The sequence below is a fragment of the Juglans microcarpa x Juglans regia genome, chromosome 1S (genome assembly GCF_004785595.1).
Source record: "Juglans microcarpa x Juglans regia isolate MS1-56 chromosome 1S, Jm3101_v1.0, whole genome shotgun sequence".
NCBI classification, from domain to species: Eukaryota; Viridiplantae; Streptophyta; class Magnoliopsida; order Fagales; family Juglandaceae; genus Juglans; species Juglans microcarpa x Juglans regia.
The window spans coordinates 18,195,872-18,217,226 of NC_054595.1; the positions used below are offsets into that span (position 1 = coordinate 18,195,872).

Here is a 21,355-nt window from a genome sequence, read left to right on the forward strand (position 1 = left end):
ATGACTGATTAGAAGAATTTTTCAAAAAAAACATTGATGTAGAGACTTCTTTTTCTTAGCAGCAGATGTGCATTTATGATACTGTGACGCATGATTTCTATACAACAATAATTAGATATTAATACATTCGGTAAAAGATTTACCCACACTCGCTCTCTGATTTGTCATATAAAAGAGTTGAAAATGAAAATGAATATAAATAATTAGATTAGTATACAACATTGAGACCCTCCCTTCCAGTGGGGAAAAATGGCAGGGATCTTCACTAATCTGCAAGTTAATACCTAATGAAAAACTTGAGAAGACGCATAATACTCACTCTCGTTGAACACAGGTCTTAAATCTTCTTTGCACATGAAATCGAGGGGGAACGAAACGAGGTGCCCCCTCACAGCCGCTAATCTCTCCATGGGATCGGTTTTCTCGATACCTCCATTATGATACGATTCTAACTTCTCTGGGGCTATTCCTAAATCAATAGTAGAATGGCCGAGTCTCTCCTTCGAAAGGGCCATGGTTTGTCTAAGTGCAGCTCTGCAAAAGATTGAAATATAGTTGTTAGCACAGAGAGGAAGGAAAGGGGATAGAGAAAGAATAAGAATTGCATTATACCTTGTATGTATAAGATCGTTAGGTATGCAAGAGAAGACATCTTGGTAAATTGCAGTATTTGTCTGTCAAACAAATCACCGATAAATGCTTATTACTTAAAAAAACCAAAAGGCATCAGAGAAATCCTAAAAACCCCTCGGCCAAACTCTAATGCCAAGGATATGTGTGCGCGTCCGTGCACGCGCCCCAATTGACCGAATATAATCTGCATGTAAGAGTTTATTACCTTTTTTTTTTTTTTTTATACTTTATTTCTTTTTCTGGTTATTCATATAAACTTGGCACTTCAAATACATTCTACAACTTTAAAGAACAAATTCTACCTCAGATTAGGATTTCCGACAATTCTTCAACTCAAGTAATTTATAATTTAGAGAGATATAGGCACAAGATGTAAACCCCATTGAATTTAATGCTGAGTTCCACGTTGCCCACAAACAGTATTTGATACTATGGGATCCATTGACTGTGTACTCTCTCCCAAATGTAGAAAGTGTTTGGGTAAAAAATTGTAAAGGATCTTAATCCACCTCAACCAGCCCATTAAAGGCCCAGACCATTTCTTCCTACACTCTAGTCAGTGGAAGTATAACATCACACGTTAATATTAGATTTTCGTCCAAGTTTTCTTTAACGTTTTGTATATTATTTCTTGTAGCTTTCTCACCTTTGCAGTTGCCATCCAAATATCCTTGTAAGTTGAATCAGCTACAGGGTCAATTATTTGATCCATCTAGCAAAATAAATATAGAGGATCGAGATCAGCTAACTTAATATTTTCAAAAAAGAGAATGCATTCATTGACCATCGCACTGGAAAAAAAATGAAAGCAATTAGATTCACCAACCTCTCCTGAGCGAAGGCCAAGGTGTTCAGACCACAGTGACAAACGAAGCGTAAGAGAAAATTTTCCAGCCTTCCATGGTTTTCCTCCCATCAACGAATTGACTGCCTCTTTGTCCTCAATAAGAACACCAATCTGAAACAAATATTTGCAACAATCAAGGGGAAGCTAGTTTAGAAGTGATGCAACTAAAGATAAAAAAAAGTGATACAACAAAAAATACTGATACCAATAGGTAAACATGCGAGAAATTTTCTTAGAGAAATTTTCTTGTTTTTTAATCTATTTTGGACACAAGAAAAGCAGTTTGGGTACAAGTGTACTTATTAATTTATTTTATTGATCAATTACGCAATTGCTTAGCAAGCGATACAGGCTTCACAAAATAAATATCTACCTTAGGCTATGTTTGGTTATTGAGGTGAGATCACCTCAGACTACCTCATTACCATTCACTACTTCAGTAAGAGGTAAATTTTATTGATACGAATGAAATAGACATAGCCCATGTACACAGGAGGTATACAAAAGAATATCTAAATAAATTTTAGGATCGATAGATTAAGGACAGGAAGTCATGAACATTGTTTCCATTAAGCACAATGGCTGAAAACCAAAGCAATAACGTGTGTACAAAAAAATTCTGAAGCTTCGCCATTGTGCGCTCCCTATCTTCAAAGTACCGCGCATTCCTTTCCGACCAAGTACACCACATAATGCACAATGGAATCATCTTCCACACTACTGCCACTTGAGGACAATCTTGAATCTCCTTCCAACAGGCCAGTAAATCAACCACCCTCAATTGCATTACCCAAGCGACATACTCTTCTAAAGATCTCATCCCACAGCACTATTATCACCTCACAATGCAATAATAAGTGATCCACTGATTCTCTATGCTTTTTACACAAATAGCACCAATCCATCACTATGAGCCCCTCTTCCTCAGGTTGTCCGTGGTCAAAATCTTCCCAAGAGCAGCAGTCCATACGAAAAAACCTACTTTGAAAGGCACACAAGACCTCCAAATATTCTTCCACAGGAAAGGAACATTACCTTGTGATGCCAATATTTTGTAATACGCCTTGAGCGTACACTTCTTGCTGCCCTTGGACGCATCCCCTCCTAATAAATTTCTATAAGCCCACGCCATACCCCCCCAAATTCATTGGAGCACCAGCCCCCTCACTATTCACTACTTTTTTACTACTATTCATTACTTTTTTACTACTATTCACAAATCATATGAGATTACCTCAACATCCAAACGTAATCTTAGTCTAATGGTATGACATGAGTACATTAAGTTATAATAAGGTTCAAAACATAGAGTAAATACATAAATCCTCAGTCTCTATAGATCTTATTGGTTAACTTCTCTCTCTCTCTCTCTCTCTCTCTCTCTCTGTTTTAGCTCCTTTTTCCTGTATAAAGAAGCTCCAAATCTCTGAGCTGCCAAAATCCAGTGACAATCCCTCGTATCTTCAGAGGTGGAATACTTTAAAAAAGAAATTCAAAATATTTTTCTTTATAGTTTCTGAAAGAGAAAGGATCTGTGAATGGAAAACTTCATACCCCCAGCAACTAAATAAAATGAGTTTTCTCATCCAACTAAATTTTCAAGTAGCATATGCTGAAGTTGTTCTCCTACATTTGAGACTCCTGAAGAATGAGGGGGCTCAGATTTATAGCTTTTCAGAGAGAAAAAAACTTGCTCCAAACTTAGGCTGGAAGCAAGAAACAAGAAACTATAATCTATATCTATCTTCTACATGCTTTTGGCATGTTGGACGAGCCTGGGCGGTATTCCACAAATCACTGTTGTGTGTAAGATGATTCCTATTTGTATTTTTTGGTGCCTATGGTAGGAACGAAATGATCGGACATTTGAAGACAAGGAGCGTTCATCTGAGGAGATTAGATTACTTTTTGTTATAACTTTTTTTCTATGGGCCAAAGCTGTAGATTTCAATGTTCCCGATTTTCATGATTTTCTTGTTTCCATTTCTTTTTCCTAAATAGGTGTTACCTCTTGTATACCCCCTTGTGTACTTGGGCTATGCCTATTCTTATTAATATCTATATTCTACATAAAAGCTGAAGCATCATCTTTGTAAAACATTGTGCCACCTCAGCATCTTTTTTTATTATTTTTATTTATTTACACCACATTCTCCAAAAAAAATTCATTTAAAGTAAAACGAAATAATTAACTAGAATTTGAAAGGTCTTCTCCTATTGAGGAGCCTCATCATGTTTTGAGTTGTTTAAGATTATATTAAAATAATTGTAAGAGTACTGGAATTTGAATGGTAAAAAATAACACTTCATCTTCTTATACAATAATACAAAGTTACTTACCATTCGAGTCCTCTATTCTTCCTAATTTAATTAACTTTTACAGTTTCTCTTTTCCTCCTTTCTACGAGATTACTCATGTAATTTTCTCATACCAGCCAAACGTGATTTTCTCAGTCATGCCTATGTTTGGTCATTTATGATTAAATTTTTTTTAAGGGAAATCAATATAAAATTCAAAAGGTCCCAAATATATCACTTCATTCTGCTTGAAGGATCGAATCCTGTTCCACAAGATCTTCTCATCCTACGGCATAAACTATTTGACTCCTCCAGTCGTTCATTCCTATTAAAAAAGATAGAAACACTCTCCCTTTTGGCAAACCAAAACGTGATTATTTAACAGATCATCTCTCCCGGTTCCAGGGTGCTGGGTTCAACATAGGACATCAGGCCATGTCTTTGGTGCAGAGATCCATCATTCTGCTCATGGTGATGGCTATGGTTCACGCTCCCAATGCATGTGTACAAGGTTTAGGACTCGATTGGCAGATTGGACCACCATTGGCAATGTGGACGGAAGTCATATGCTGCTACTAAGACCTTTTAAGTTGGTGACGTGATCTGTATGCTTTATTCACAATCTAATTGTTTCTAATTTTTAAGACAGTTTTGGATAATTTGTAGTTTTACTTTTGCTTCTAGGATTGTTTAATTCGCCATTTACGTGGATATTGATTAATATATCTAATAATGTCCGAGTTTCACTGCATAATCTGTGGCTCTACTCTTTCTATTCCAGCGTGAGAGAAGAATTTTGTTTTGGGGTGGGCAGAAAATACCAAGTATGAAAATTTCGTTATGGTTCCATTCTTTGCAAATGTTCTCAATAAATCTCAATCTTACTAAGGCCGTGTTTGGATACTTAAGGCTGCGTTTGGATGTTGAGCTGAGTTTAGATGAGTTGAGTTCTTTATGAATAGTAGTGAGTTGAAATGATAGAGTAAATTTTGTGAAGCCCACTTAAAATGAGTTTAGATGTATTTGGATGTTAAAACGAGTTTAAATATATTTATAGAAATTTGATTATGGGTCCTACGTGTAAAGAAGTGTTGAGTTTAAAAAGAATGTGGGCCCTACATGTAAAGAGGTTTTGAATTGAGAGAAGTTTAGTGGTTTGAGAGTTGAGTATTTGGATATTAGACTCAGCTTAAAATTAGACTGAACTAAGTTGATCTCAGTGCAGTCCAACAATCAAACGGGGCCTTAGTCCCCATTTGGATACAGAAACGATTTCATCTCATTTCATCTCCTCTCATCATTACAACTTTCCCAAATTACCACACAAAATATAATAAACAATTCAACTTTTTCAAATCCCAAAACAATAATAATATTAAAAAATAATATTATAACAATATTTTATTCAACTTTCAATTTTTGTCTAAAATCATCTCATCTCATCTCACTATCCAAACGGGGCCTTAGAACATCTCGTTATATTTGTGAATAGTAGTAAAATAGTTTGAGTTAAGGTGTTTTATTGAATTTTGGGAAAAGAGAGAAGAAGTTGAATAAAATATAATAAAATTATAATTACTTTTGTTTTAAAATTTGAAAAAATTGTATTTTTTTTGTGTTTCATTTGGGAGTTTGGGAAAGTTGTAATGATTAGATAAAAAGCTTGAAGATTTTAAATTGAAAAATATTTTGTATTTGAGTAATATTTGGGAAGGAAATATCTTAAGAGTACTTGAGAATAGTTCACTTGCCAAACGGACGAGGGATGCTTGGAGAATGAGATAATATGAGAATTTTGTGAATAGTAGTAAGATGGTTTGTGAACAGTAATGAGATAGTTTGAGTTAAGTATTTTTTGAATTTTGGGAAATAAGAGAGAAAAAGTTGAATAAAAAATATAATAAAATTAAAATATTGTTAAAATATAATTTTTTTTAATATAATTTTTATTTTGAAAAAGTTGTAATGATTAGTTTGAAAATGTTTATGTTTGAGTGATGTTTGAGAAGGAAATGAGATGAGATGGGATGAGAATTATTTCCAAACATCCCCCAAGTGCTTTTGGCTGACAGATTCATAACTCTATTTATTACGGATACTGTTATTGCTGGAGGTTTTTGTTGATTTCATGCTCTTGCAGATGATGGTAATGTCTAATTGATTCACTAATAAGTCAAAACATCCTAATTAATTACATATATTATTTTTATTAAATCATTTTAATTTTTTCCATGCATAGCACGGGTCTACAACAAGTTAAATGTAGACTAGAAATAATATTCAAGATTGCTCTATATCATTGGAATGCTTGATTCTTTAAGGTTCACAGATAGAGCAGCTTCCAGTCCCAGTTCCTACATATTATAGTTAGTTATGCATTCCCCTCATACCACGAGGAGTTTCTTTTTTTTTTTTTTTTTTGGTGGGGGCGGGGGGAATTGGGTTGGCATGTTCCAGCTTTAGGTTTCAGAATTTCCAGGAGAAAAAATGAACAAAACTATGAAGAGACATCAAGCAGGAGTGGTACCTCTGAATCTCTTGAACCAAGCAAACTCCTATCATTAATATTAGCTGATCCAATCAATGCCATGCAATCATCAGCAATCATAACTTTACTATGCACATACACCTGAAAGGACAAAAGTATGATGGGAATCATGATACATGGCAGGAAAGAGATGCATATAAGCAGGCATTTGCAAATGACTGAGAAGATCTAATAGTATCAACAAAAAGGGCTGAGGTGCAATGTGAGAATTGTTGCAAGAAAATACCTGACTGGAGGCCACAGGACCACCTGCAGAAAGTTTTCCATAAGCTCTAAGGCCATAGAAAGAAATGTAATCATGTGTTTTAGGACCAAGAAGCTCATAGAGATTATGCAATATCGAATTATGTCCTCTGCAAATAGTTCGATATTGCCAATGCATTATGGCTCTCACAGATGCTGCACCTCCATCATCCACACCCCCCTGTTAAAATATCATCCAATTTAGAAATATAACAGATTAACCAATTTCAGATTTGAAGGACATTGAGAAGGGAATTAGAACCTGGAAACCTGGTAGTAGTGGTATAACAATTATAACCCTAAAAAGCTTCTTATCGTTGTATGCTCGCATAATTCGCCGAAATAATGCTTCTAACACACGATTGCGTATTGTCTCATCTCCAGAGAGGCCAGATATAAAAAATTGGTTCTGGGAACAAGTAAAGAATTAATCCAAAAGGCTGGGGAAAAACAATAAAACAAAATTAATGCTCAAAAAATGCCCAAGCATACAGCATCCATAAACTCCGACGGGTAAGAACATTGTCAAGGTCTTTTATCAACATTTACTGAGCCCGTCCAACCATTGGGCTCATAAGCAATAATACCATTCTGCAATTTAACCCCTGGTAACAACCTATTCTGAGTAAGTTTCCAATGTCTGCCTCCAAATCCTACGTGGCTTTCCACTGCTCAGTTTACAGCATCCAACCATCCTTAAAACATTGCTTTGGTTTATTGGGAAACAGCTTCACTGGGTTTCCATTTCATTTAAAACGCAAGAAGTTCTACACAGGCTTGTGAAAAATGTTTTGAGTTTCAGTTTCTTTTTTTACTTATAAAAAAAAAAAAAATTCAGTTTCTTTCTGAGTCCTATCCATTTCAATAGTTTCTACCAGACTTGCCTTTTAAGCATTTTGAAGGAAGTATTTTAAACTACCCTCGCTCAAAAGTACACATATATTGGACAGGATGGGTAATCATGACCTAAAATGAACAGATATAAGTGGGAATACATCGAGACTGTTTAAAAAGAGAAGGAACGAGATGGTAAAATAATGTCTCATATTCTAACCAGAAGTACGGCCTAAAAGCGAAAATAGCAACCAGCCCCAGCCCACACAAGAAAACAGAAACAATGAAAACAAGAGAAGATTAATGAGTCATGTGGCTACCACCAAATGGTTAATGATAGTTATTTCAACAGCAGAATTATTTTTTAATCTATTTGTGACCAACTTGGAATAGATACAAACAGGTATGGCTAAATTCACCCTGAGCAGAGCCAAGATGCTTTAAACACATTGGACCAATCATGCATGTAGCCCTTAAAAAATAACACAATAGAGGTCCGTTCAAGGGCCTCTTAGGTTACCCCATGAAATTGAATGGTTCATATTCATACTTTATGCATCATCAATAATAGCTTACAAGTTACATCTTAAATGGGTCATCTGCAAAAAGTCAACCATCCCACCAAATTGGATATGAATACTAACAGGAACTCCTGAAATGTCCTTTTTTCAAATACTTCTAATATGAGGGTTTTATTCTTAAATTGAGCAATTCAAAGTGTTTTACCTGTGCATCGTTTTTTATGCAATTTTTTTATAAGTAAGATCTTTATTAAAAAGCACAAAGGTGCTACCCAAGTACACAGGTTTTCTCTATGCAAACATAGCTGTTAAGCTTCTTATCAAGAAAAAGCCCCCACATATCTTCTATTCAGGCACAAACTTGCAGTCAACTTCCTTTGGTGTTCATAGGAAGAAATATATATATATTTTTTATAAGTAAATAGGAAGAAATATTTTACAAGCTACAAGTGTTAAATTCTATACAGGTTTTATTTTTACTTTAAAAAAAATCAAATTCTATACAATTTAGTATCAAAAAATTGATTCAGAATGGTAGGGGAACTACATATAGACAAAAATCACCTCAATGTAGATAAAGTGTTCTGCTTTCTCAATTAGAGAGCGATAAGCACCATGAATGCTCTCTTCAGTTTGGCTTGTTCCAGCAGACCACTGGCTGACACTTCTAATGACCTGAAAATAAAGGTAGTAAAAGACATCACCATTCAAACAAGCATTAGTGAGAAAGGAAAAGGATAAAGTTTAAAAATACTCTCATCATTAAAAAAGAAAACACTGATAAAGCTATAAGAACCCCCAGAATGAATCAATAAAACCCCCTCCCTCCCTCAGTCGATATTCAGAATATATATCTCCACAGTGACTACTCCACTTTGAAAGCTTCCAAATATCCTTATTTCCCAGCTTCAATTATTGACAACTCAAATAGATAAAATGGTTCATTCAAAAAATTATTACTCATACAAGGGGGAGAAATAAATCAGCATATAAAAACATAGAAAAAGGTACTGCCTCCTTCCCAAGGTGACCATCATAATTGAAAATCAGAACATATCAAGAACGCTTCAAGCAATGTGCACTGGTCCTTTGAATATCACTTATTTTTGTTTAATTTTTCTTGCAACGATATTCAGGACAAATTAATTTTTTTACTATAGAAAGATGTCTGTATTGTTCAAACTAATATACCAAACAACAACGGACAAATTAGGGAAGTGAAACAATTAACATTGACCTTTTTCAATAATGACACTCATTATGGGACAGACTATAACAGAAAGGAATTGGCTTTGGGATGGAGAGAGTAAATAATGCACCAGAAATTAAAAAAAAAAAAAAAAAAAAAAAAAGAATCGGTAAGTCAGTGATACCACTAAAGACATCAGGGCAGGTTGTTGATATTTTCGCAGATGATAATATGACAATTCTGGAAGTTTCAGAGTTAAAGCCCACCTGACAGCGGCATGAAACACGAGGACCAACTTGACCGGATTCATCAGCAAATCCACCCTGATCACCCCGTTCTTGAGTTTCCCACCAATCTGGATCTGAACTTTTCATGCCGGGCTGTGCCACCCTATCTGAAAGCAGTTTCTCATGACGATCCAAGGACTCAAAGTTATCTACAAAGCCCTTCAATGGTGTATCCGGACCTATTGCTTCAGTTTTGGACTTCCGGAAAGAGAAAGAAAGACCACTGCTAGCTTTGCTTGGCTGATTGAGATTAGCGAGGTCCAACCTATTTAATTTTGGTTCTGCACTAGGAGCATCATGCCCATCAGCCTCTTGAGGCAAGAGAAGTGGGATATCTTGTAGTGACGATCTCGCAGAAAAGGAATCCTGTCTTCTAAGGTCGCTATGATTTTGAACATTTTTACTTTCAACCTCCATCACTCTGCTTTTTCCCATGTAATGTGGAATAACCATGTGTTGTTGAGGCATTAGTAGTGGGATTGCTTGCTCATTTGGAGCTTTATTTCTCTGAAGAAAGGCATACTCAAGTTAACATTGTAATTTTATAACAATCTTGACAATACAACCTATATCATAAAACTACTGTAATGAAAGAGTGACCTTTGCATAGTTCCAGCGCTGAACAAAGTGCCTAGCAATGTCACGACATGATGGTCCCCAAAGAGCGCAATGAACATCATGCCAAGGCATACGAGGATATTTTCCACGATCCACCTCATCTTTCATAGTGTCTTCCCATGAATTTGGTTCAGATTCCCTTATCAAATGAAAAAAAGCATCATTAAAAATATCGATAAAAGGAAAAGTACTGCTCCAACCAACTAGCAATTAGTTAAAGAACGGTTCTCACTGCACACTAAATATAAACCTCCTAGCCAGTGATTTTTAAAGCAGAACCAGCCAACCACTACCACAAGAAAATATATTAAATGAAAAGTTGACCTAAGAGCGATGTAGGAGATGTTGAACCACCACAAACGATTGTTCCATTGCAGGGACTCTTTGAATGGGAGGGTGGGATTAGTTTCGAGGAGGAAATGGGGACGCCGATGGGCTTGCAGTGGGCTACTAGAGATGGGGAGCCTGTACCACTTAACTGTTTATTACCTACCCAGTCTAGTGTTTCTGATTGGGTTCTACACAAGGTAAAGGAAATTCAATGTTGCGTGGGGATGGAGTGTGAGGGATTTGAAGAACAATTCATGGCCTTGCTCACTGCCATTGAAATGGGCCATAACCAGCTTAAAAAATCTGGGTCCAAAAAACAGAGGGAGCTAAAAAGATTAACATGGTCTCTTAACTATGAGGGCAGCTCTAGTAACGAAAGATCCAAAGGGAAGAGGTTAGCTTTTTCTAAAAAATTGTGTCTTGGAATGTCCGAGGACTCAAAGAGGCCAATAAGCGTCTTCGTATAAAAAACTTGCTTCGTGAGTGGAAGGTGGACATAGTATGTTTGCAGGAAACAAAGCTGAAATTTATTACAAGAAGACTTATTCGAAGTATCTGTAGCTGTCCATATGCGGATTGAGCTTACCTAGCATCGGATGGCACTTCCGGAGGTGTTTTAGTGATGTGGGATAGAAGGGTGGTGGAGAAAATAGAGGAATTCATTGGGGAGTTCACAGTGGCATGTTCCTTTAACAGGGTGGAAGATAATTTTTTGTGGGCTTTTGCTGGTATATACAGGCCAAACTTGGACAGCACCAAAGGGTTCTTATGGGAAGAATTAGCTAGAATTCATAGCTGGTGGGATCTCCCATGGTGCATAGGTGGGGATTTTAATGTTACAAGATTTCCAAGTGAACGTTCAGGAGAAAATAGTTTGCGGCCAGCAATGTTAGAATTTTCGGAATGTATTTTCAACTTGAGTTTGGTGGATATTCCTCTCATGGGGGGAACATTCACGTGGTCTAATCAATCATGGTCTAGATTGGACAAATTTTTAGTCTCATCAGAATGGTAAATCCATTATCCAGACATATGTCAAAAGAGGTTGCCTCGTCTTTGTTCAGATCATTTTCCTATTTGTTGGATTGTGGGGGTATCCAAGAAGGGTGTAGATACTTCAAGTTAAAAAATATGTGGCCGAAAACTGAAGGTATTTTGGATAGGATTAGGCAATGGTGTTCCTCATATCAGATTCATGGCGCCCCTAGCTTTATCTTTGCCAGGTAAACTAAAAGTTTTAAAAAATGATTTAAAACTTTGGAACTCTCTTTCCTTTGGCCTTTGGTGACATAGGTGAACGAAAGAAATCCATGTTGGTGGAGCTACAGGAGTTAGAGAGCTTACAAGAGGATCGGGTTCTATTCTCAAATGAGTTATCTCGGAAGATAGAGCTGATATCAGAATTAGAGAGGGTTACCTTATTGGAGGAAATTTTTTGGCGCCAAAAATCAAGAGCTTTGTAGTTAAAAGAAGGGGATCGAAATACGAAATTCTTCCATGGAGTGGTTAACTCTCATAGGAGAACAACTAACATTGAAATTCTAAATATAGATGGTGTGGCTTGTATGGAGGCCCCTATGATTCGAGAACATGTTTATGATTTTTTTGAACATTTCCTTACCAAACAAGAGGGGTGGTGGCCAAAGCCGGATGGACTAAGTTTTAAGTCAATTGAGCCGCATACTGTCTCTTGGTTGAAGAGGCCCTTCGAGGAGGCAAAGGTTCATGGAGTGGTGAGGAAAATGGTAAAAGACAAAGCACCAAGTCCAGACGGTTTTTTTATGGGATTCTTTCAATCATGTTGGGAGGTGGTGAAGGATGATCTAATGAAGGTATTCCAGAAACTTTTCTTGGTGGGGGAAATTTGAGAAAATCCTTAATGCCACATTTATTGCCCTAATTCCTAAAAAGATTGGAGCATTGGAGGTCAAGGATTTTCAGCCTATTAGTTTGGTGAACAAGGTCTATAAGATAATTTCTAAGGTGCTTGCAAAACGCCTAGGGGAGGTATTGCGGAAAATCATCACAAAATCCCGAAATGCATTTGTAAGGGGCAGGCAAATTCTAGACTTGGTTCTCATCGCCAATTAATGCATAGATAGTAGACTAAAATCTGCCAATACAGGTATCTTATGCAACCTAGATATGGAGAAGGCATATGATCACGTTAATTGAGACTTTCTACTCTACCTACTTGGGAGGTTTGGTTTTGGGGAGAGATGGTGTTCGTCGATTAGTTGGTGCATTTCAACAGCGAAATTTTCAGTTTTGGTGAATGGTAGTCTAGTTGGTTTCTTCAACAGCTCCTGAGGCCTAAGAAAAGGAGATCTGTTGTCCCCACTCCTCTTCGTTGTGGTTATGAAGGCACTTAGTAGGATGATCTCGGTTGTGGTCTTTAATGGCTTTGTGATTGGATTCTCGGTTGGTGACCCCAATAGGGGTACTCTTACCATTTCTCATTTGTTATTTGCAGATGACACTAATATTTTGTGAGGTAGACCAAAACCAGGTTCGGGCACTAAGGGCACTTCTACTATGTTTTGAAGTGGCTTCAAGTTTGAAAGTGACCTTTGACAAGTCAGAGCTGGTGCCAGTTGGCAATGTTAGTAACATCCACTACTTGGCTAACACTCTTGGATGGTAAGGTTTCCTCTCTCCCTATGCATTACCTTGGTCTCCCGTTGGGGGCTGCCTTGAGGGCCAAATCTATATGGAATACAGTGATCGAGAAAAAAGAACATAGATTGGCTGGTTGGAAGAAGCTGTACTTGTCCAAAGGTGCAAGATCACCTTAATCAAGAGCACCTTGTCTAATTTACCAACGTATTTCCTCTCTCTATTCCCAATTCCAGTAAGCGTGGCGAACCGAATTGAGAAACTTTGTTGTGATTTCTGATGGAGAAGCATGGGGATGAATTCAAATCCGTCCAATCAATTGGGATAAGGTATGCTCTCAATCTCATCTGGTGGTTTGGGAGTCAAAAACCTAAGGACTTATAATAGGGACTTAACATGGGAAATGGTTGTGGCGATATGATATGGAATTGGAAGCCCTATAGAAGTTGGTGATTGATTGCAAATATGGAGATGTGTGTGTGTGTGTGTGTGGGGGGGGGGGGGGGGGGGGGGGGGGGGGGGGGGGACACATTAGACGAGGGTGAGAGATTTTTACACACTAGACTTGTGTTGGGAGATGGCTCTAGAATAAAATTCTAGAGCGAACTTTGGTGTGGGAATAATGCCTTGAGGAATCTTTCCCTTCAATTTTCCATGTTGCAAGTGAGAAAGAAGCTTCATTGACTAATCTAATGGTGATATCTAGGAACCATGTCCAATGGAACATTAACTTAACAGAGCGGCCCAAAACTGGGAAGTTGGAAGCTTTAAGGAATTTTTTAATCTCTTGTATTCCGTGTTGCAACCGAGCACTCTAGGGTTGACTCACTATGGTGGGTACCCGCAGGTACAGGCACATTCTCGGTTCGCTCTCTGTCTCTCACACAGTCGCTGAACAATCAGTTTCCATGGAAAAAGATTTGGCGAAACAAGGCAACTCCTAAAGTGACATTTTTTGCTTGGACAACATCTTTTGATAAGATATTGACGACGAATAATTTGCGGAAGCGCGGGGTGATCATAATAGATTGGTGTTACATGTGCAAGAAAACTGGTGAGACCATGGATCATCTCTTACTGCATTGTGAGCTTGCTAGAGAGCTATGAGATGAAGTTTTTTGCAGATTAGACTTAGCTTGGATTATGCCCACTTAGTGACAGCGCTGCTGGCCAGCTAGACAGCGCTGGGAGGTATCCTACAAATCAAAGCTGTGTGGAAGATGGTTCGTATCTGTATTCTGTGGTGTTTGAGGCAGAAGTGGAAAGATCGGACGTTCGAAGACAAGGAGCACACAATAAAGGAACCTTTTTTTTTTTTTATAAGTATCACACAATAGAGGAACTTAGATCTCTTTTTATTAGAACTCTATTTCTATGGGCCTTAGCTGTAGATTTTAATGGCTGTGATGTTCATGACTTTCTTGTATACTCTGTTTCTTCCTAGATAGGTGCTATCTCTTGTATACCATCTTGTATACTTGGGTTATGCCTATTATTATTAATACAATCGTTTACTTATAAAAAAAAAAGGTATCCAGTTCACCATGGTTTAATTAAGAAACATAACAACTATCCCTACAAAAGAGCAATATATGAACATTAAAGAGTCCCTTCAGTATACCATGAATGCTACAGTCTATCAACAAAATGATTACCAAACTTTGACGAAGGTATCTGAATCACTAAATACATAATAGGAAATCAATTCATTACTAGCGTCTAACAACTTCCCATTCAACAATCCAACATAGGATCTGGTGAATGAACAGAAGACTTACCTTGGGTTATAGTAGTCCTTTCCAGGCCATATCAAAGGAGGGCAATCACCCACTTTGTGTTCATATGTGTCATAACGACCAAAGCATAAATCCAGTCCTCCAATGAAGCATATTTGATAATCTATAATGACAAGCTTTTCATGGTGGGACCTATATATATCGGGAAACTAAAATCAGAAAATGCAAAACATTCACTATAGTTGGGTGCTATAAATACGCAGTAGAATCTACAAAACCCATGAAAAGTTGCAATTATTGCATACCATAAGTAAACACCAGAAGAGAAGTGGTCAGGATAACGCAGTACCCTCACATTCTCATGGATGCTAAGAAGCTTTCGCTTGCTATAGTCGCTATTGATTTTCAAAGCAAGGGCAACCTCTTTGTAGAGAAGAATATAAATCTGCATTTGTAAGATACATTAAAGTCAACACTAACTGAAGAAACTGAGGATAAAAGAAAGCATAACATTACAGTATCCGATATGATCAGTTGAAGAAAAGCTATACAATAGTTAATGATTTTATGGTTACCTGAACCCCTTGCTTAGCTTTTGCTTCCAGCAAATCATCGAGCCTGGATGAGACATGAGCATCAAAAGGACGTCGTAGATACAGTTCTGGGCACAACCACCAGCCACAAATAAATATCTGCATGAAACTTCCAATCAACCAACAGAAACTTAACACCAAACATTAAGATAATCAATTAAACTACAACTGAATATTGTGTTAAAACTGAAAGGAACAGACCTCGGATTTTGCATCCTCAATAGAAGAAGCAATAGCTTCAAATGCAGCTCGACCATCTACGAACCATTGAGCCTGACTACCATCTTCAGTCAAACCCCTTGGAGGAGCAAAAGAGCCAAAGCGGTGAGGGTGACACCAACCCTCAGGAGGCCTTAGTCCAGCATCATTGACTGCAGCAACCCAATCTTTAACTTTAGCACTACTCTTAGCTCTTATCCTAATGCTCCTATTTCCACAAGTCACCTGCCCAAATATTTGTTAAAAAAGATATGCTCTAGATATTTTCACCAGACAGATAAAATCATCCACAAAGTGATCATCAATACCAAAGAAGTAAATTAAAAGACAAGCCCTTGCAGAAACAACAAAAATCTACCCAACTGCATTACCATGTGTCACATTCTTTGCTGGAGCAGTGCAGTCCAATGTCAAGATTCAATATAAAGAGTGGTGAATTTTAGCAGCGTACAAAAAAAAATTATCAACCATGCGCACTTCAAATCTAAGTAAAATCTCAACCCCTCATAAAAAAAGGTTCCTGAGGCTTTGAAATAAATAAAATATAAGAATCAAAGTATTTGCAGCTAGGAGTCAAATTGTTGCCTCTCACAACTTCTAAGCTCAAACTACAGCCTAACTTTATAGAACTCACTTTTCTTTTTTAACCTTTCTCCTCCAAGGCAGAGTAAACCCCTGTAGAGTAAACTCTAGTCCCATGCACCGCACCCTCGGAAGTTTCCCTACACAGAACTAGTTAAATCGCTGGCTTTTCACCAGGGGGTGTGGCCTCAAATGATTGTTTGCACCCATGAGGTGTTGAACCTTGGACATTGAAGGGAGTGATACCCCAAGACCAAGGCCTTCACCACTTGGGCCAACCCCTTGAGGTTCTTTCTCCTCTTTATTTTTCCTCCAGAGATTTTGAAAACCCAAATCGTCATTAGTTGACTCCCCCCCACCCACAGATATTGGGCAATTATAGGAATAGATCCCAGAGGGTGGGCACAAAAATAATCATGAATAGGATTCAAACTTTAAAAAAAAAAATGCTTCGTGCAGCACCTGAATACTAACCTAGAAGAGCCTAAGTGCTTGGTATTAACTGTATGGTGGATAGATACACATATTTTCAGTTTTAACGACATAAAACCATTATGCCTAGCCTCCATATAAAACAATATATTAGTAAGTCCTAAAGTTCTAATTATTTAGAAAAAAGTCCAAAGTCAACTTTTAAGACTTTTAGCCAGGAACAAGGGTAAATCATCAGTAAGACCTGTTGGTGCTTACCTTAAAAGCATGGCGTAAGGGATTCTGTTCCTTTATTTCTTTTGCTAGCGATACTCGACCCTCTCCATTCCCATCTGAGGCAGGTAGTACATCAAAGACAATTATATCTAGGGGTTGGGTATGAAAAGGATCCTCCAGCAATGCCAAGAATCCAGGTTTTAGCACAGCCCAAACCTACACATAATTAAATAGAGAATAAAAAAGAAACACAAGGTGAGCTAGAGAAAATTGTCTTAGAGATTTTCAAAAGCAATGACAAAGTACAGTACATCTTATGCCATATGCCGTGAAATATTTCATATATTTCTAAATTGAGAGTCAAGTAAAAGATTGAAAAGCCAAAAATATTAAACAACATTTAAAAAAGAAAAATTATATTCATCATCATCACACCACACCACATATAATTTTTTATTTTTCTAATATGTGGTGTATGGATAATGAGTAGAAGAATTCAATTAGTTTAAAAAGAATAAAACAAAAAAATAAAAAATAAATAAAAATAAGTGTGGTGTGTGGTGATAATGAGTAACAAAGCTCTTTAAAAAATATGAGGACCAATTGTATTTTAAGGCAAATAGTACATTGAGCACCAAATGAAGTATGACCTGGAGGAAAGAGAAAAAAGACAGACAAGAAGTTTCAATAATGATCCTACTGTTATAACGATTAGAAAGTTTGAGAATAGGGTAGTGGGATGCAGCCAGGACTAGACAAACATGAAACAAAACCCTAGATCCATACACACGGTTTCATTATAACTTTTTCACAGCATGCTTTTTATCATGCAGTGAGCTGTAATCGAGTTTATTTATTATGACCGAAACTTTTCCAAAACTGGTGGATGCCAGATCACATTGTCATAACTAAGTACTGTATTTCATTTCGTTGGGATGCCTGCCAAGTGGCACCCATGATATGTGAGCTACATGCTACTACATATGAGATGTTTGCTTCTACCAAATCAATTCATTTTATGGTCTTATTTGGTAGAACACAAATGCAAGGTGCAAGGAAAAGGAATGTTAACATTCTTTGTTCCTTGTAGAACACAAATCCACACGTGTATGTTCCATCAAAACAGAGCACAACCAAGCAAAGTCCAGGCCAAATTTCAAAAACAGGATACCATTACCTTTTGCCAATTGTCATTGCAACAATTGAACCAATGACAAGGACAACATTTCCTCTCGTCGTCGCCCTTTAAAATTTTTGGTAGATGCTTCACCATCACATAATCTTCCTTCAGCTTAGGACCATATTCTGGTGAGAATGATAACTTTGAAACCTCCAGAAACCTGCAAACCTGCAGTACATCATAAACCATTGTCAAAGACTAGGAAATAATTAACATCGTACTGGTAAAAGATGTACAAGAATTAAATTCATAACAATGTAACAGCTGAGAATTGTTGATGATTGTAACCAACTAATAGCCAACACATTCTTACTCAGAAAAGTAAACCATGTGATTGCTTGGCTTCATCAAAAATGTTATAAGATTCGCAGAGAATCAAAATGTCATGCAACTTAGCCAAAAATTCATGCACCAAAATCCACTTCACAATCATGAAAACCATTCCAAAAAAATATCAACTATAAGCAGTTATCACCCACTAAGATAGGTCAAGACCAGATTAGTTCCAAGATATGACTGGGCCTTCCATCAACTATTGCTAATATCATAAGAGTGCCCCCAATGATCAAACGCACTAAACGATTTGCTTCTCATGATTAATCATGTAGAATACTCAGAATATTCCCTTGAATCTTGTCACAATAACCTAACTTCCAAATTCATACACGCTGCCTTTAGCATTGGATTGATAATTAATCAAATCACATGGAAGCAAGGAAAAAAAAGACTTGCATAATACTGCTACGCTTGATTGTATTAAGAGGCTTGATAGCATGAGCAAGGCTTGGAATTAAAGTAACGCATGCAACAAGCATACCTCTCGTGAGTTGACAATATCGAGGTTCCCAAGAAAGTGATTTAAATACCCCTGCATTGCAACCTTTCCTCTATCTGATATGGACTGTTGCCTTCCCAGGGCTGGTGTAATAATCGGCAGAGCAGCACTAGATGGAACATCTCTGGACAAGAAAAAACACACCTGTAAGAGCTATTATAATTATGAGCCCAACCAAAAAAGAACTGCTTCAATTGAAATGCACGCTGGGGGTTTACTGGTCACCTGTTTCTGGAACTTTCATCATGATTTAGGGGAATGGCCTCATCATCATGTTCATCATCATCTTGCACCATGGCTGCTTGATCTACTATTCCTAGATTTTGAAGCCATTCTTTAACCTTTAATATAGTGTTCCAATAAAAACTATATCAAAACCCCAGACCTTCCCAAACAATAATACATAAAAAAAAAAAAATCAAAAGAACATTAAAAACGAGTTGCCACAGGTTTGCAATTCATGTTACACGCACCTGCTCCTGCTTCTCATGAATTTCCTCGATGAAGACACGTTTCTTCAAATTGAAGTGCAAATAGAAAACATGTGAAGCCTTCTTTACTAGGCGCCACTTGAACTAGTAAATAATAGCACGGAATTAGCGCACCGAAAAACTAAACCGTAAAAATAGATGCTCAACAAAGAAAATTTCTGCCAGATTTGCAAGTATTCTGATAGAATGTATTCAAGAGGTGCAAGTACTTTTTTAATTTATATAAGTGAAAAGAACTCTATCGGTAACAGGGATAAGTACAATCAGCTTAGATCCGCAAGATCAAAACACAGAACCAATAGAAGGCACATAAAAGAGCAAAAATGATTTGCCCGAGCCAGATTTGGAATTCAATACTATGCATAGCAGGCAAGAAAAACAAAAGGATGGCCCAAGCCCACGCATAGACTATTAAAATGAGATCCATAAAATATCATCTTTCCTTTTCTTCGGTTATCTCTAAATCCAAACACATGCAAAATGTAATCGAGTTTATTTATTACGACCGAAAATTTTCAAAAAAGAATACAAAATACGATCTGAGCTTATAGGTTAAGAAAATTGAAGCATTTGAGTGAGAATAGGAGAAATAGAGAAAGCAGACACCTGTTTGTATTGGAACTCGATGGTATAAGTGAGGAGCACGGGGCTGATATCGCCCGCGTCGGGGCGAGAGACGGAGACGATGGTGGCCTCTGGCAAATCGTCGAAAATCCGAGTGAAATCTGCGGAGCTTTGACGGAACGAGTAGAAGGACGGCGTTAAAGACGGCGACGGGTCTGATTGCATTTGTACGTACCGGGTCCCGGAACCGGACATTAACTGTTCCGACGCCATTTTTTATTTATTCAATCGCGAAGAAAAAGGCTCTCTGATTTCAACCACTTTTTGATCCGAAAGAAAATGGAAAGTGGTATTGAATTATGGAAGAAGAAACAAAAAGAACAAATCTTATGGAGGGATGGCTGGTTTTGAACGTCTTCGATCAAATCAGAGAGAGAGAGAGAGAGAGTGGTGAGGTTCGTTTTTGGCGACAAAATACTCCTCCACGGCACCACGCGATGAAACGACAATTCTGTAAAGGTTTTTTTGATTCGTGCGGTTCTTATAATAGAGTCTGGATAGTCCCATTTCAAATGAAAGCCAGGTGGGTCACCTTTTTCAATACAATTCATGCATTCAATTTAGACAAACGATTGTAAGAACGTTATTATTTTTTTAAAATAGAATTATAAAAAAAGATTTTATTTTTAATCTCTATAGAAGTATTAGGTGTATTTATAATTTTATATACAACACTACACGTATTAAATAAAAGATTTATTTTATCAATTTTTATTTTTTAAATTTTAAATTTTATAATTTTTAATATATCAATAATTAATAATACATATTAATTTTATTATTTGCTGATTATATTGACTCAAAATTATAAACAGGCTATTTTTATTACAAACTAATAAACACGTGACACTTGTCTAAAACTCACAACATCATTTTCAAAAAATAGAAAGTATAAATAATAAAATCTGTATTAAAAATAAATAAATAAATGAGGTACTGAAAGCTAAAACATTGCTAAAGTACAAGTAACCATGCGGAGAATATTAAGAATACAATTCAAATCATGTTAAAGTACAAATAACGAAATGTTAACAATACAAAACAAATAATCAAATATATTTTATATGATATCAGAGTAAAGATTCTAAATTTGAACCCTAAATCTATATTCAATTATATTTAATTAAATATTTTATGTATTGAGTCTACTCATTAAGAAAAAGTTTAGTCCACATGTGAGGAAAAATGTTAATATTATAATATAAATAATTAAATTTAAGTATTCGTGATACAGTCAGTCAATTCAGTAATATCCATAAATTATTGTGCTGTTATTTATAAATAATCTGAAATACTTTTTATCATACAAACATATCTTTCCAAAAGCGATGATTTCACGAAAGAATAATGAAATATACATGTACAACATATTTCATAATATACTTCACAATACATATTTTAAAGTGATGATATTTTTATAAAATGACATTACTTATATAATGTATTTAAAAAAATACTATTCATTTTAAAATATAACTATATA

At 36.6% G+C, this 21,355-nt stretch overlaps 1 protein-coding gene across 4 annotated transcripts; it reads right to left on the reverse strand.

Annotated features, from left to right (window-relative positions):
- Nucleotides 1-55: 55 nt before the first annotated feature.
- Nucleotides 56-20,357, reverse strand: LOC121246006 (phospholipase D zeta 1). 4 transcript variants are annotated; one of them, XM_041143965.1, is made up of 20 exons: nucleotides 19,855-20,356; nucleotides 19,231-19,332; nucleotides 18,983-19,098; nucleotides 18,740-18,881; nucleotides 17,920-18,090; nucleotides 16,785-16,958; nucleotides 15,495-15,737; nucleotides 15,276-15,392; nucleotides 15,006-15,145; nucleotides 14,743-14,892; nucleotides 10,001-10,157; nucleotides 9,380-9,907; nucleotides 8,489-8,599; nucleotides 6,832-6,978; nucleotides 6,553-6,750; nucleotides 6,306-6,407; nucleotides 1,460-1,591; nucleotides 1,280-1,345; nucleotides 613-674; nucleotides 56-534 (listed from the first exon to the last, which is right to left on the reverse strand). In XM_041143965.1, exons 1-20 carry the CDS (start codon nucleotides 20,083-20,085, stop codon nucleotides 285-287), a joined length of 3,339 nt encoding a protein of 1,112 aa, XP_040999899.1. In that variant the 5' UTR covers nucleotides 20,086-20,356; the 3' UTR covers nucleotides 56-284. The 4 variants fall into 4 exon arrangements, with proteins under 4 accessions (XP_040999899.1, XP_040999900.1, XP_040999898.1 ...); XM_041143966.1 differs by having other exon boundaries at nucleotides 18,983-19,073; nucleotides 19,855-19,873; XM_041143964.1 differs by having other exon boundaries at nucleotides 56-674; nucleotides 19,855-20,357.
- Between the last annotated feature and the right edge of the window lie 998 nt (nucleotides 20,358-21,355).

Excerpts from the sequence above, each read along its gene's own strand:
- LOC121246006 (XM_041143964.1), bottom strand. The coding sequence starts at position 20,085 with ATGGCGTCGGAACAGTTAATGTCCGGTTCCGGGACCCGGTACGTACAA. Across the intron at positions 18,091-18,739 it reads ATATTGTCAACTCACGAGAG|GTTTGCAGGTTTCTGGAGGT; the intron begins GTATGCTTGTTG and ends GATGTACTGCAG. Across the intron at positions 15,146-15,275 it reads AAGCTAAGCAAGGGGTTCAG|ATTTATATTCTTCTCTACAA; the intron begins GTAACCATAAAA and ends TTACAAATGCAG.